This window comes from Protobothrops mucrosquamatus, unplaced genomic scaffold (genome assembly GCF_001527695.2).
Source record: "Protobothrops mucrosquamatus isolate PMUCROS unplaced genomic scaffold, P.Mucros_1.0 scaffold386, whole genome shotgun sequence".
Classification (NCBI taxonomy): Eukaryota; Metazoa; Chordata; class Lepidosauria; order Squamata; family Viperidae; genus Protobothrops; species Protobothrops mucrosquamatus.
The window spans coordinates 25,048-41,981 of NW_015386718.1; the positions used below are offsets into that span (position 1 = coordinate 25,048).

At 33.1% G+C, this 16,934-nt stretch overlaps 1 protein-coding gene across 1 annotated transcript in view; it reads left to right on the forward strand.

Annotated features, from left to right (window-relative positions):
- Positions 1 to 16,934, forward strand: part of ATP9B (ATPase phospholipid transporting 9B (putative)) — a 127,604-nt gene that overhangs the window by 17,882 nt on the left and 92,788 nt on the right. The window contains 2 exon segments of the mRNA XM_015815923.1: positions 4,057 to 4,115; positions 9,286 to 9,337. Of these exon segments, the coding sequence (XP_015671409.1) occupies positions 4,057 to 4,115; positions 9,286 to 9,337 (111 nt within the window).

Here is a 16,934-nt window from a genome sequence, read left to right on the forward strand (position 1 = left end):
GTTGATGGAATAGCAATGCTTATTTGTATCACACAGCTTCAGATCTGTCCCATATTAGATGCAGCTTCCATAACTGTTCCGGAAGTTTAGAGTTCGGAAAACCCATATATTAGTAAGAATCAGCTGCCAATTTTTTGTGCGGTGGGGAATACTGAAGAATATTACTACTCAGGTGGTACATGAATGTGTGTTGCTGCTAAAAAAAACAGAGCTTGTAAAATTATTTTAAGAAGTGTTCTTATATTACAGCAACATTTGTACTAACATCATTTCATTATTATGCATAAAACCCAGGGCACATAGGACAATTTTACACCTCCCTGCTGCTGGTTGTGTGCGGCAGCTCTTAAAATATGTCAAAAGAAGGCCTGTGTCACAAATCATTTTTAATGAGCAACTAGACCACCATTATAGAAAGTTTTATATTATGATAGATTTAGTTTATTGTGTTTTTAATGCTCATTTATTGCTTTTCTTTTTCTTTTTAGACTTTTTCATTTTTTTAGATTTTTGTTTTATACCTTTTAGTCTTTTAGTATAACTTTATTTTTTTTTAATGTTTTTAATTTTTTGTACCCCACTCTCCTTATGTTGGTTTTTGACTAAATTAAAGGTTGATTGATTAATACAAAAATTAATACACAGAGCATAATTATTTAACAAGTATCCCAATTTATTTGTAAAAATACATCTGAACAAGATTGATCTGAATAGGTAAATAAGAATTTTGTTTTCTTAAAATTTTGGGTTGGGTAGTAAAACAGAGATGACCTAAGGATGAAATACAAAATGGAATCTTTTGATAAAATCTCCTAGGAAGAAAGTAAATTAGTGGCTGATATTTTCAAAGTTATTTGCTACATGTAAAGAGTTTCATTGCAACAGGTTATCATTCTAAATGTACTGTATGAGCAATTAGCTTTTAACTGACATCACAAGAGCTTTTGTTATTGCTTGTATGGAGACTTTAGCTCTTATTTGTATTGTCTCGCTGATGCTTTTGTGGAAAAAATGTTGGTGAGGATGGAAAATTATTTTTTCATTGTTTAATAAAAAAAATAGATTACTCATTAAAACAGTGTTTTTAAAAAGTTTCTTCCTCCCAAAAAACAGTCAAGCTGGACTCAAAAATTAGGTTTCTTCTTCAGAATTCCTGTCTTTTTTACAAAATATTTTGATTTGTATGAAGAAACATCAGTTTCGTGGGATTATGTACAAAGATCCTTTCACAAATAGATTTGTCGTTATTCCTACTTATTTAATATTGAATAGCTATGGCAACAATTTTGGATTAGCTTGGAAGCTTTGGGCAACATTTAACTTTTGATATACCCGTTTCCAACTTCATAGTTTTATTAACAAGTCACTACAAAAGTTATAACTATAATTCTTGAAGTTTCTTGATTTCAGAGTAAATACCTACTTCACCTTCATCAGCTCATCAATAGTAATGAATTCCTAATGTGTCTGTGGTTCTGTCTTATATTTGTATCACACGCATGTCTTATTGCTTCAGTTGCTTGATCCAGATTTCAGAAGTTTATATTAAGATAGAAGTTGTGACATACTTTTGTTATATGTTTGCATTAGTGTTTAATATTATTTACTTTCTGCATTTGATTGTGAGGTGGAAAGGCAGGTTGCAAATCCCAAAAATTTAACAATGAGAATTTTACGGATTATGTCTTTGTTTTGATTAATTTATTTGAAGTATGTATGCTACATTAAATTTAATAGCTACAGAGACCTAAAGGTAATTAACAAGGCCAAGTTATAATGATTCTTTGTAGTGTGTGCATGATGTTGATTATTTTCATTGTAGAAATATTCTGCTGTATTCATATATGTTGATTTTATTTATTTTACAATCCTTCTTGAGCTGTTCATGTGCAATGAATTATGATAAGCACTTAATTGTGTTCTAGTTGCACATAAGGCTTTAGGCAAAGGCTTGTGCCTTGGTGGACCATAAAGCTTGAATATGCAGCCACTTCTGACAGCTTTGGATTTTTTTATTGGCAATTACACAGATGGTGAAGAGTGTTTTTAGTTTCTGAGATGTGTTTCAAAGGAAAAATAGTTTACAAAAATAATTTATGCAGTGAATAGCATTTGATAGTTTTCCAAATTATCCTTTCAAAGTTATAATATATATTTTGTTTTCTGAAATGGTATCCAGTGATTACTTTTTCTGATAGATAAAAAGCTTGTTGATACCTTAAGGTTTTCATACATATAATTGCTAATTGCTAAGACACATTCTACCAACCTCACTTCAGACAAGGAACATGAATAACAGTAATCTGAAATTGTATGTTCCTGCCAAATGTATACATTGTGTGCTTTAGAATAATATCTTGATATACATATTTTTTGTAAACGGTATTTCATATTGCAAATGCTTGTTTTTGTGGTCTTGCAGAATGCAAGTGCTTTCTGAGAAAGAATGTAGCAAAAGAATAAATAGCTATCATCCTATTTTGAATTATCTTTCCAAAAATGGATGTGACATCATCCCAATTTTTATTTGGGATGTAGAAATATAGGTAGATTGTCAACATTAAATTCATTTGTCTTCTTGGAGCAATGCTTAAGATGAACAAGAAGATGCTAGAGGTTGGATAGCAGCTGTGGTATGCTTAGGTAGGAATTATTTTTTAATATTAAATTTAGGCTATTAAGTTAAAAACTGAATTTTAGGGACTTCAAAACAGCATTTGCTGGAAATCTGATATAATATAAAGGGTAGCTTCAGATTTCAGTGTATGAAAGAGAAGTAGGAAGGAAATACGTTGCAGCTGTTAAATTCTGGCAAGATTAAACAGAATAAATTCTCGTGGTGCTTATATAGGAAATATAATACAGCAGTTCTAATATTATTTTCTGAAAAATATTGGAATGTTGAAGTGCATTTATTCTAGTTACAATTTATAATTCTGGGATAACTTGAAATATTATTTACATTTATTTTTTAAATATCCAACTCACATTCTCAGGACATTTGAAATAGAGTTACCTAATTTTTTATGTACCTACATGTAACTTTTCATAAAATAAAAAACCTTTTTAAAAAATGGTTTGTGACTTAACAACAATTACACTGTCCATAAAAGAACCGGTTTCCTATATCTTGTAATTAGGTTTATTTTATAGGATTACCTTATTTGATAATTGAAATATCCTTTTTCAGACTATATTCATATTCACAATATCTTCTAATAAATCTCTTTACAGTCAAACATTCTGTCAGCTGAGAAGACATGTAGTGCACTGAGCTGCCTGAGACACAAATATAGGAAGTCTTCAACTTATGGCCATTTGTTTAACCATTGTTCAGAGTTGTGAATGGCTGAAAAAAGTGACTCACAACCATTCCTCTCGCTGCTGGATTCATGATTTGCCTATTGCCTATTGTGATTCATTAAATGACTGCAGTGGTTTGCTTAATGACCACAGCAAGCGAGGTCATAAAATCACCTCAAATGACTCATTTAATGACCACTTAGCTACAGACGTTCCTTACTACCAATTGTGGTGTAAGTTGTGGACTTCCTGTACTTCTTTTATTTTGTTTAACTTGCTAGACATTTTTTTTTTCTGCACTGATAAAATTAGCATGTAATTTATTCCAACAGCATGACAATATAGCCCAGGGGTAGGCAACCTTGGCTCTTTTATGACTCGTGGACTTCAACTCCCAGAATTCCTGAGCCAGCCATGCTCAGTCCACGAGTCATAAAAGAGCCAAGGTTGCCTACCCCTGATATAGCCTTTGGATAGGTCTTTGACATATCAGTATCTTGATAACATCTAAAATGCATTTAGAATAGTGGCAGCTTATTGGACGTTTTTGAAAATCCCATTCTTTTTTCTTGCTTCTTCATTAAGTTGTAGTACCGAAATTTAATTTTTAAAATGAGTCATTCAAATGTTAAGCTCATTTTTCTATGTTAGGTCAATAATTCAAAATGAATTGTGAAGGACAGAATGTAATGGGAGAAGTTCTGTGATTTCGAGATCATTGCTTATATTGATTAATTTCTTCTTTCTTTAAAGGTAAAGTGCAAGTTAAAAGCTCAGACATTCAAGTTGGAGACCTCATCATAGTGGAAAAGGTTAACTTTTTTTTTGGTTAATCAATATTTTAAATGTATTTTTCTGTTCTTTTGTCCTGGACATTACCTATCCATTGTTACTTCAAACTGCAAGATTACAACGCAAAATTGACAGTATTTTGCTGGCAGTCATGTATTTTGCAGACTTACTTTGGATTTGCCCTGCATGGCATTGCAGTACGGTTCTCTCTTTTCTCCTCACTATAAGGCAAATGATAGCAAATATAGTAGCTACATATGTTGATAAAAATAGATTTTAAAACAGAATTCAAAGAAATGTAGGGCTTAATTCATTCATGGGAATAGAGGGCTAGGTCAAACTAAAGAGAACTATTGAATTGAAAATGTTTCCTGGAATGCATATATTATCTATCTATAGTTCTCTTTTAACTGTCTGTAAATGACACATCTTAAAACTAAGCCCACTAGTATAACTAACTAGTCAATTACACCATCAGTAGGACAGTAGGAATAGAAGACAATAAAGCTGCATAACCAAGAAAAATTATGCAAATAGCCCCTTCTATACTGTCAAGTCAGTTTTCATTAAAATAAATATTCATGTGCATTTCTCACATCTGCTTTAGGGGATCAGATTTAAACATGAATTCAGGAATTCATACCATCAAACAGATCAATCCTGATCAGTAGAATGATCACTTCAAATGCAGCAAATTGTAGAACTTGAACAATTGAAAATGTTTATTTTGGTTTTATACATACATACATACATACATACATACATACATACATACATACATATAAAATAAATTTTATAAATTAGACATACAGGTGGCACACAAATTTAATAAAGTATTATTTAATATAATAATTTCTAATATTATTTTAGATACTCATATTAATCAATAAAATACTTAATTTATTTGATTTCATATAGAGGTAGCCCTCGACTTACAGCAGTTCATTTAGGGTCCATTCAAAGTTACAACTTCACTGAAAAAAGTGACTTATGACCGTTTTTCAAATTTATGATGGTTGCAGTATCCTCATGGTCGTGTGAACAAAATTCAGACACTTGGCAACTGACTCATATTTACGACAGTTGCAGTGTCCCAGGGCCATGTGATCACCTTTTGCAACTTTCTGACAAGCAAGATCAGTGGAGAAGCCAGATTCACTTAACAACCATGTTACTAACTTAACAACTGCATTGATTGACTTAACCACTGTTGCAAGAAAGGTCATTAAATGATGCAGAATTCACTTCAAAGATGTTTCACTTAACAACAGAAATTTTGGGTTCAATTGTGGTCGTAAGTCAAGGACTACCTAAAATCAATATATTGATTTTAATATAGCACATTCTAACTACTGAAGTACTTAAAATAAGTAATAGTAATGTAAGCACAATTACCAGAAAACCCTTAAATGAACCTTGCATTTTAAGTTGAAGATTATTTTTTTTGTTGTTTACTTGAGATATTTTTGAATGTTGAACACATTTTGTTAGAGCTGGAATTATGACGTATACTATCATAGAATGCTAATCCAGATTTTAAAATACTTTTTATTTCTTTCCAACTTCATGAATTTTTGTATGTTGGAGGGGTAGAAAAACATGTAAAGCAATGCTCTGAGTAATACAGTATTTGCATGGAAAATAATGTTAATTTAAAGCCACTGTTCCTAAACCTTTTGCCATCTGTCTTTAGGGTAATCTTAATGTACACACCTCCCTTAAAAATCCAGAGACTAATAGGAACACAAATGAACAATGAAAACATTACAATGAAACTTTTGGAAAATGGATTTATTGTCACAGTGTACAACTAAAAACTTCTTCACACCTTCCCTGGATTTTGTCTGCAGCAGCTCAACCCCTCACAGTTTGGGAAATTCCAATCTAGAGAATTGGAAGTGAAGACTACAAAAATGAAGAACTTTTTACACACACACACACACACACACACACACACACACACACACACTATCATTAGTTTTAATTTTACCCATTTAATTTCATTTATGTTAATTTAACTGCATGTATCTAATATATTTAATTAGCTAACAACTATGTGAAGTGAAATGTTTAGTAATCTTAAAAATCAAATAAGCCTCCAGTCAATAGTAGTTAGTATTGGGCCCTTATCATTTGATTTCTAAGCCTATCTTGCACAAAGGCAGAGTTGTTTTTAGCAATTGGCAAGGAATGATCTCAGTTTGCCTGGGTAAGTAAAATTACCTTTTTGGATGGCAGAACAGGACCTACTGATTTCTGCAAAATAATCACCACAAAGCAAACTCTGACCCTTTCATAGGTCTGTGTGTCCATGCACATACAGAAGGGATATAGTTTGTGTCACATTAACTCAGTGCTACTTTGTCATTTCCTCCCAGCACAAGACCTAAATGGTGCTGGCTTTCCACATAAAGTAGGGAGTGCACTTAAAGAGTTTCTGATTCTCGAATAACTGTTCTTAACAACAGCATGTCAGCAAAAAAAAATGAAGAAACTGTTAAAGAAAATACATACCGTGTTTTCCCGAAAATAAGACCCAACTGGAAAATAAGCCCTAGCATGATTCTTCAAGATGCTTGTAATATAAGCCCTATCCCAAAAATAAGCTCCAATTAAGATTGTCAGACTGATGGACATATTTAGTACCGTATTTCTCCGAAAATAAGACCTAACCAGAAAATAAGCCCTAATGTGTCTTTTAGAGCAAAAATTAAGACCCAGTCTTATTTTCAGGGAAACACAGGGTATATGTTTCCATCTGAATGACCTTTCAATATGTCAGTATTGATTTTATAGTAGTTGTACTTAAAGTGCAAGCAGTTTTGTCCAAACGTTTGTTCCTAAAAATGTGAAGGATTTTCTTTTTGTCTGTGTTCCTTTCATTCCCACCTGTAAAATTTCTAAATTTGTATACAGATCGCTCTCACTTAATAAACTTAATTGGTACTGGCAACTCCCATCACTAAGCAAAGCGATCATTAAGTGGGAAAACATACGATCATGACTGTGCTTTCTGACTGGAATAGTCACTGATGAGTGATTAATAAGCAAGAACTCCCTGTTCGGTGTGATGTCCCATCCAAGGGGATAACCTGGTTCATGCTTGTTTAGTTTCAGAAATGCTGTCGATTCATATGCTTCCAGGACTCCATGCTAGGGATTATTTTTTACTTTAACCGATTTAAGCATGAAGGAGACTACAACTATTTATTTTTTGGTAGAAAGACAAATATTTAAAATATGTAACAGACATGAACATTTGTTTTGATTGCTATCTGGCCACTTTAATGAGGATTGTAACATTAATCATGTTTGATGTGTGGGAAGCGCATTTTTGTCAAAGCTTCAGCTTGTTAACAGGCAACAATTTTAAAGGATGAAGCTAGTAACTTGGGTTGTGACTAAAAGGTTTATGTCAACATTAAAAGAGAAGTGGTAAAGATGTATAGTTAATCTATATAAAGACAGAGCATCTGATTTTATGTTTGTCATTTAAGGAATGATTTATTGACTTCTGAAGTTGCCTTTTGCCTTTCCTCTCAGTTTTTGCAGATAGTGGGCTCCCAAGTATTGAATATACAACATAGCTTCTATTCTTCACTAAGATTTATATTTTTCCTGTCCTTTTCTTCCACCTTGATATATAAAAGGCTTCTTGTTAAATGGGGGAAGGGTATGTACAGTTTGAGAATATGTAATAAAATTTTATCATTTATTTTTTTTAGCGGAAAAAAAATAACAAGATTCTGAAGTTGTTTAAATTTTCTGATGTTTCAGTAATTCTTTAGACAATTCAATGCAGGATTTAAAGTAGTCTGGCAACCTCACAGAACTGAAATAGAGAATCCAAAATCATTATGATGTTCCTCTTCACATTATCCTGCTGCCTGAGTAGTCACCACTATAAAGGAACTAAATAAAATTTAGCTAAACAAAATTTAAATAGTTATCTGAACTGCTTCAGTTTTATCACCTAAACCCAAACTGTTCTAAGAAATAACCTGATGTATTAGTATATACCATTACCCTCAAGTCACTAGAATGACTTTTGGGGGAATTACTTCTCATTTTGGTACTAGATCACTACTCCATTATTTCCAATCTCTATCTACACTGTTTGTTTGTAATAAACATATGTATTGACAAGGCAGAGAGCTTTCTCCAAACTCTTTTGATTATAAAATCCCCTTTTAGAATTTTAGATTAGCATTCTAGATTTTTTATACTAGTATCAAACTTTTCTTTTTGCCCAAGGATTTTCCTGTTGATTTTGTTGGTTTCCCCTTTGTTTCATTAGGATTATGTGTAATTTTTATTATATATTTGTATTCTGTTTATGATCATATTGTATTCTATCTAATATCTGTAAAATAGAAACATTTTTATATAAATGAAATACTAAATATTGTACACTTTCCTATACAGTGAGTATATGAAATACTTAAATATATTTTAACTAATACTTAAATCACTAATTAAATGAATAACAGATTCTGTTGATAGTGTTTATTTATCTTGGTGTATACGTATCCTACTTTCACCCCAACACATGCATGTGCATGGATTGTTGAGCATACATATGGTTCTATAGAACATCCTTGGCAGCAAAAATCACTATATAAGTATTGTCTCTCATCTATTAAGGCTAACAGAGTTTATGTCTGTTAGGTGCAAACAATCAGGTCCATACATGAGGAATTCAATTAGCTACTTTAGTGCTCATGCCTATTTCACAGGAAATTCCCAAACAGACAGCTTGTACCTAGATAAGGTTCAATGGCATTTGTGGGGAAGGGTGTATGACCTTGCTCTCTTATGCCTACGTAAAGATTCCAAACTAATTGCCCACTTGACTCCTCTCTGTCTCTCTGTCTGTCTCTCTCTCTCTGACATGACAGAAGATAAAAGAACTTCCATTATTTGCTTTTTAGTCACCATAATAGCTTCAGAAGAAAAGAATGAAATATAAATAAATATAAAATGAAATGTATATGAAATATAAATAAATATAAAAATAAATAATTAGTCATTTATTTTAAAAAATCTGATTTTTGAGTGGTAAATATATCTCAGCCAGTTAAATTTTAATTAAGCATTAATCTAAATAAAATCTTAATTGCTTCCATACCTCTGAGAGATATTTGATTGGAATTATACATTGAAATATTTTTGGATTTTTTTTGCCAACAGAATCAACGAATTCCATCAGATATGGTATTTCTAAGAACTTCAGAAAAAACAGGTATGTTATTTTCTAATCTCAGGTGCTTGAGGGTGATCTGGCATCAGCTTTCTATATTATGATTTCTTTAGCTGATCCTTTTTGATGTTGGCTGGCTTATGAACAACTAGCTGCAATATAGATAAAGATCATACCTTGTCCCATTTTTTGGCAGCAGAAGTATCTCCCTTGCCATGATAACAAAATCACTTCATTCTGTCAGTTGTGTGAAATTAAAAGATGTTCCACCCTTTGCTTTGGTGGGCTGGAAACATGGACGTCTTAAAAAAGATTTTTGATCACAACTTGATTGTAAGACCTCAAAATACTTGTGTATATATAACAGCTTTTTCTACCTCTATGTCCTCCAAGTGTATGTGGATTCCTAGAAACCTTGGTATGCACAAGTTATGTAGATCAGGCATCCTCAACCCCCAGTCTGTGGACTGGCACTGGTCCACAGCATGCCAGAAACCAGTCCACGGAAACAAGTGAAGCCCAAACTGTGGGATACAGGCAACACGTGAAACCATGCCCCCTCCAGTCCGGGGAAAACCTCTCTCCACGGAACCAATCCCTAGTACCCAAAAGGTTGGGGGCCACTGATGTAGATGAAGGTTTCTAGGAATTAAGATTGATGTATCTGCAGGTTAGGGGGAAATTCCAGATTTTTCAAAGCCTTGATCATTAACTACATATACATGGAGGGAAGTATGCAATCGGGAACCCCAAGGCTCTGTTTTAGGCCCAGTACTCTTCAACATCTTCATCAATGATTTGGATGAGGGGATAGATGGGGAATTCATCAGATTTGCAGATGACACCAAGCTGGCAGGAATAGTCAACACTCCAGAAGATAGACTTAAGATACAGAAGGATCTTGACAGACTTGAACATTGGGCGCTATTTAATAAAGTGAAATTCAATGGTGAAAAAAGTAAGGGTCTACATTTAGGCAAGAAAAACCAAATGCACAAGTACAGTATAGGTGGCACTTCGCTCAATAGTAGTAACTGTGAGAGGGATCTTGGGAGGCCTAGTGGACAATCACTTAAATATGAGCCAGCAGCGCACTGCAGCTGCCAAAAAAGCCAACACGGTTCTAGGTTACATTATTGGAGGGATAGAATCAAGATCACGTCAAGTGTTAATACCAGTTTATAATGCCTTGGGAAGGCCACACTTGGAATACTGCATCCAGTTTTGGTCACAACGATATAAAAAGATGTTGAGACAGAGGAGCAACAAAGATGATCAGGGGACTGGAGGCTAAAATATATAAAGAACAGTTGCTGGACTTGGGTATGTCTAGTTTAATGAAAAGAAGGAGTAGGGGTGACATGATAGCAGTGTTCCTATATCTCGGGTTGCCACAAAGAAGAGGGAATCAAGCTATTTTCCAAAGCACCTGAAGGCAGGACAAGAAGCAATGGATGGAAACTAACCAAAGAGAAAAGCAACCTAGAACTAAGAAGAAATTTCCTGGCAGTTAGAACAATTAACCAGTGGAACAACTTGCCTCCAGAAGTTGTGAATGCTCCAACACTGAAAACTTTTAAGAAGAGATTGGACAATCATTTGTCTGAAATGGCATAGGGTTTTCTGCCTGAGCAGGGGGTTGGACTAGAAAGGTCCCTTCCAACTCTGTTATTCTGTTCTAGTCTAACTCCTGGCACTGAGCAAGTCATCTGAGCAAGTCATTCTGTTCCAAATTCTAGATTTCTTCTGCAGTCCGAATGATATTTCAATATAAAATAAGCCACATCATACTTAGTATCATTTACTTTTAAGCAGAGTTGCAGAGAAATGAGCTGCTGATATATTGACATTAGAATACATACAGAGAGTCCTTGACTTACAGCCATAATGGAGCTTGCTTATTACAGTCATTAGTTGAGACAGTAAAAAAGCAAGTCATCACCTGACTGATTCAATTTTACTTTTTTGTGGTGGTTAAGTGAATCACCATGGTCATTAAGTGAATTCATAGATTTTAAACAAACAGTGCGGTGGTTAAGCAAACCCATTGTTTGCTATGGGGCATTTTTGCCCAAAACCATAAATAAATGTCAGTATTTGGCAAAAACGGAGTAAATTGCAGTCAGGTGACTACAGGGTGCTGTAAATGGCCATGAATTCAGGCTGGTTGCTAAGGACCTGAAAGGCAGTCACGTTGCTATGGGGAGGAGGTTGGTTATCAGAGCTTCGAAACCAAGTCGTAACCACCTTTTGTGGTGTCTGTTGTTGCTTTAAACGGTTGCTAAGTGACTGATTGTAAGTTAAGGACTACCTGTATATTAATATTAAAGTATGTTTTTATACATACAATATATGTTCAGAAATATAGAATATAAAAATATAGAATCTAGAATTTAGTGTTGCATAATAACAGGTGGGTAGTATCTTTCTTGATAAGAATTTTGAAAGAATGATTTGCTATATTAAGTAACATGTATAAGCCAATCTTATGGGGCTACTTTTTAAAAATCTATTTGTATGATAAAGCTAATTGTATTTAAAAAAATTAATCATAACTCTTTAATTATTTTTATACATGTTGTAATTGTGACTGATGAATAATGTTTTGCTGATATTAAGAACTTCATGAAAACTCTTCCCATTGTTATTTAAATATAATTTAAGCAGTTTAAAGAAAATTCACTTGATTTGTGTTTTATATTTATATCTAATGTGGAAAATATTAAAAGCAGGATTTTTCCAGTTACAATTATAGTTCATTACGAATACAACTTCCTAGATTATGGTTTCTCAAATTAAGCATCAATTCTGAAAGTACAGAATCTACTTAGGTTTGGAAAAATCTTATTTCTACAATAAACTATCTAGGTAAAATATTATAAAAATGAAGACACATTCTACTGAATTAACAATTCTATTTAATTGTTTTACTGTTACACCTCATAATTAATTGCAAATTGTTGTTTGGCACCTTTTTGTAGAAAAGATTTGACACTTTGAACTTCTGAAATTACACAGAAATGTGGTATCACTTTGTTGTTCAGCCATTCAGCTCAAGTGTCACTTTCTATCTCTTTCCAAGCAGACTGCTGCAGAATAATAAGGCTGTAATAGTTGTGGCACCTGTTCTGAACATTCCTATTATGTTTAGAAACCATACATTCTAAAACCTACCTGTCTTGAGAGGAAAAAAAAGTTGAGAAATGTATTGCTATAGAGAATGACAAATGACTAGAGTGAAGTTTTGCACATACGGCCAAATAAACTTTTATCTTCAGGGCATGAGTGACTGCCAACAATCTGTCCAAACTATTTTAATCTGTTCCCATATCTCAGTTCCTATTCTGGCTTTAACATTTGATTTAACTTAGGCTAACCATGTTTTGACATCTATCTTGAGCCACTGAACGCTTTTGCTTTTTTGTGTTACACCTATTGTTTTCTTCATGAAATCTAACAGAGTAAGAATCATACAGTAGTAAATATATTAATAAAAATGTATTTAATATGTTTATGCTCAGAGAACTTGTGTGGCTAATGGACTTATCTAAAAGGAAAGAGGTTTTGATTCTGATTATGCCTCTGTTATAATTCCACTAGATTTAAACCACTTTATCTTGTTCCATTGTAATACCAGGTTCACATTACAAATTTTATCAGATTATTTTAAAATATTATATTTGGAATCCAGAGATGCTGTTTTTTCTTTCAGTGGCATTGTATGAAGTGTTGGACTACTGATTTCTGATCTCTGAGTGGGCTATCCCACATTGCCTATAAAGGAAAAACTCAACTCTGTACAGATGTTTGATGATTAGGTGATAGAACTGCTAATCAGAGCAAGGCAATATAGAGGACCTCCTTCCAGTTTATATTCCAGAGGGAGGAGGGAACTAAGGAGAGATGGTTTGGGAAGGTATGTATAGAAGGATAGATCAGAGGGAGGCTTAAGAGTCCTACTGGATGATGAATATAATTTGGTGCCAAGGAAGACACATATCGACATGTTACAATGTTAATTGAATCAATTTATAACTCTTTAAAAGTTATTTATTAAAAGTTAATTTGTTTCTTTGTTTAAGTGTTACATCCTGTGCAGGCAATTTAGTCCCGTTCTTAAAGACATAAGAAATAAAAGGGGAAAAAAGCAAAATAATGTCTAAACATAAAAGGATTTCATTGTGGCAGCCTGATCAAGAGAGATATCCCAAAGTTGATGGAATAATTTTGAAGAAAAAGACAATATGAAAAGGGCGCCCAAATAAACAGTATGTAATAGCCATTATGTGTATTGTCTTAAGGTACTTTATAAGTACCAAAAATACAATACTATATTTTTTAAAAAAATGATTAATAGTAAAATAATTGTTAGATAGCCCAAATATCATTGGTTGGACTTGCCGACTCCCTAGTGGCTACCTGAAGGCTAGGGCATTTGGGGAGTTCCATACTTCAGGAAGCAAGATGTTCCTGGTTATAAGGACAGATGCTGAGAAAATGCACAGGGAGTGGTGACCTGCCCAAACTCACTCTTCAAGAATTTGTGGGGCAGGCCAAGTCTTTCAATATCCAGGAAATAAGTCATGTATAGATTTTAAATTTCTAACCAGCCCTTTAAATTGGGCCTGGAAGTATAATTGACAAGCAGTATAATGACCATGTCAGTAGCTATGTTTGTTTCCAGTGGTTAGCAGATGGACCCCTGCCCTTGGAGTCGAATGGAGCTTCCAAACTGTCTTCAGGGTCAACTCTACATAGAGTGTGTTGCAGAATAATGATGATGATGATGATATTGGAAGGACCTTGGAGGTCTTCAAGTTTGACACCCATAGGAGCAAGAATAGTACTTTTCTATGCAGCAATGTTCCTAGAGTAATACATTGGCGTTCTTTTGTTATTTCTCTCCTACCCTGCTTCATGACAGCATTTTCATTAGCTGCAAAAGGGTGCAAAAGAAAGAAAAGAAACAGGTCATCTGCAGTGTTGTTCCTCATGAATTTGTTTAATCTATTCTACACTGAATGATAAAATATAAATGTGCCAAATTTTGCCATATAGAATCATGGATCTTCCCAAAGCAGGATAGGCCCTTTTACTGAGGACAGGAATGTCAAGGAGATAGTAGAATTGAAATATGAAATATCCTTTTGACTTCATAATACTTTAAAGGTGAAAATGGTATTTCTAAAGAAAGCATAAATTCTGCAATTAGAATTTAAGAAGATGTGCAGGTGGTTTTAGTACCCAGACTTGGATTATTTTCAGTGAATGCAAAAGAGTTCCTTAAAGCATTTAATAAAATAAAAATTCCTAAAACGTACAGAGTCAGTATAAGAGCTCTACAATATATGCAGCGTGATCAAGCTTGGATTAAAAGCATCTGTGTTCTTGTCAATAAGGAATTGTGATGAGTTCAGGGGTATTGTATTGATTGTGTATTAATACATGGTATCCTATTGGACCATAAGCTGATTGTTTAGAATGTAAATGAATCTGTTGATGGATCCAGTGACTGATGGCTTAAATTCCAATTAATCAATTGCTTCATCAGTTTCTTAATTCATATCAAATATCTCTTGAGTGTAGATGTTCTTTCAGTGGTATTAGGGAAAAATATGCTTTAGAAGTAATTTCCATCAATCTCTTATAAATGCCAATATGTTTTTTCACATTCCCAAGTGACAATATTATAGCATTAATATTTGACATATAGTTTCTTCTGAATGAAATAAACAGAAACATTCCCCAGAGCATTGTACTGGTCCTTTCCTGCCTGTCATTAGTTAATGATTTAACAGTCTTGCTTCTGAAGAGCCTACATTTCTTTACATAGCAAAAAACTGAGTACTCTTCAGTTCTGAGTCATAGCAAGCAAGTTACCGAAACCGCAAAATATAATATTTTATGACAATTTCACATTTCTCCATAATTCCTTTAATTAGTACAACACTTGACACAGTCTGTTCATTGTGACACTTGTATTAGTTAATTTTAATTTGATTGCCATTAAAAGCACCCTTTCTTGACAACTCTTGTCAATTATACAAAATAAAATCAAGTATTCATAAGAAGACTGTAACAGAATATAGGCAGGCAGATTTAATAATTCAGTTTTGGTGAGGCTTAACTGGATTAGTTGTTGTAGCTAGTGTTCTCATTTGTGAAAAATTTATCAGATACAACATTTGAGAGGCAACAGATGGAATAGATTTTATATATGAAGTATTAGCTGCTTGAAAGAAAATCTGTTAGAGTACTTTATTTTTGAAAAAAAAATGGTGAAAGCTTAGTTCTGTATTAATAATTTATTTTTAGATTCATTAATATAGCCTTTATACAAGGAAGAAGCAAGTCTGAAACATAGTCCTACATATGTTAGAGAGGCCAAGATAAGCATACAATCAAAAAATAAATACCTTCCAGCTTCATGTCTTTATTTACTTTTTTCCTGAGTAGCATAGCAAATTTAAAAACAACCTAACCAATAGTTACTAACAATATCTAGTCAACATTTTGTTAAATAAGTATTTTCTATTGAGTCGTAATTGACAGCAAATCTTACTGGTGCATTATGAAGAAGACTATAACTCACAAGATGCTCTGTATTACAAATACATTTCATCTTTATCAGTAATCCATGAACTGAATTATTTTCTGACTAATATGAGAATAGGTTTTAATAAAATTAATGTATTATTTAAAAAAACCAACTAACCAGAAGGAAAATCTGTCTCCTTCAAATATTCTATTTTCCCTAAACAAGAAATTATACCTACTTTATCTTGCAAATTATTATTTGCAGACAGTAATAACATGTATTTTATTCCTTAGCAAACGTGAACTACTCCACTTCATATTCCAGTGCAATCAAAAAATTCAGTGTTAGTTATATGATAGTGTTTAGCTATCCCCTCATGTACTTTTAATGTTTTAAAAACTGATTCCTTACTTGGATGAGATGAAACCGAAGTAAACATATGCGGGAAGAAATGTTTTAAAGATTTGTATGGGATAAATTGTGATATATCAAGGAGTAGAATTGAAACAAATTCTTTGAAGGCCAGTGTCCAAGAAAAAGTTATGAAAAAGAAAGTTGTGAGAAAATTGAAAAATGCTAAGGCTACAGATGAAGGTGGTATACTGTAACTAGAGAAATGTTAGCAGTTTTAAATGTATGTATTACTGTGATCAAAACCCTGAAATATAAAATAGATTTGAAAAAAAAGTCTAAAATTATGATTCTAATAAAAATATTAATACAAAGTAGTCATCTCACTATGGATTCTGTATAGTTTTGATGTTCCTTTTTATAAGGAAAAAATAGCAGAAATGAATGGAAAATGTACAGCAGGATTAGTTTGTGCTTTCATTTGACAGAATTCTGATTCAAAATGTCTGGAGGTGAAAAAGGGCAGTGGGCAAAATTTGGGAAGTCAAATGTCATAATTGAGCAGATCATTAACAAATGTATGAATGTAGAAGGAATTTTTTTTCTTTGCTGATTCATGATAAAACTAATAGGCTTGAGTTGCAGCATGAGCTGATAGTCAATTGATGGAGCTGACGTTCAATACTCCGTTGAGTGGTATGTGACAAAGTGAAAATGTTTGGGCGAATAAATGAAATATTTAGCACATGG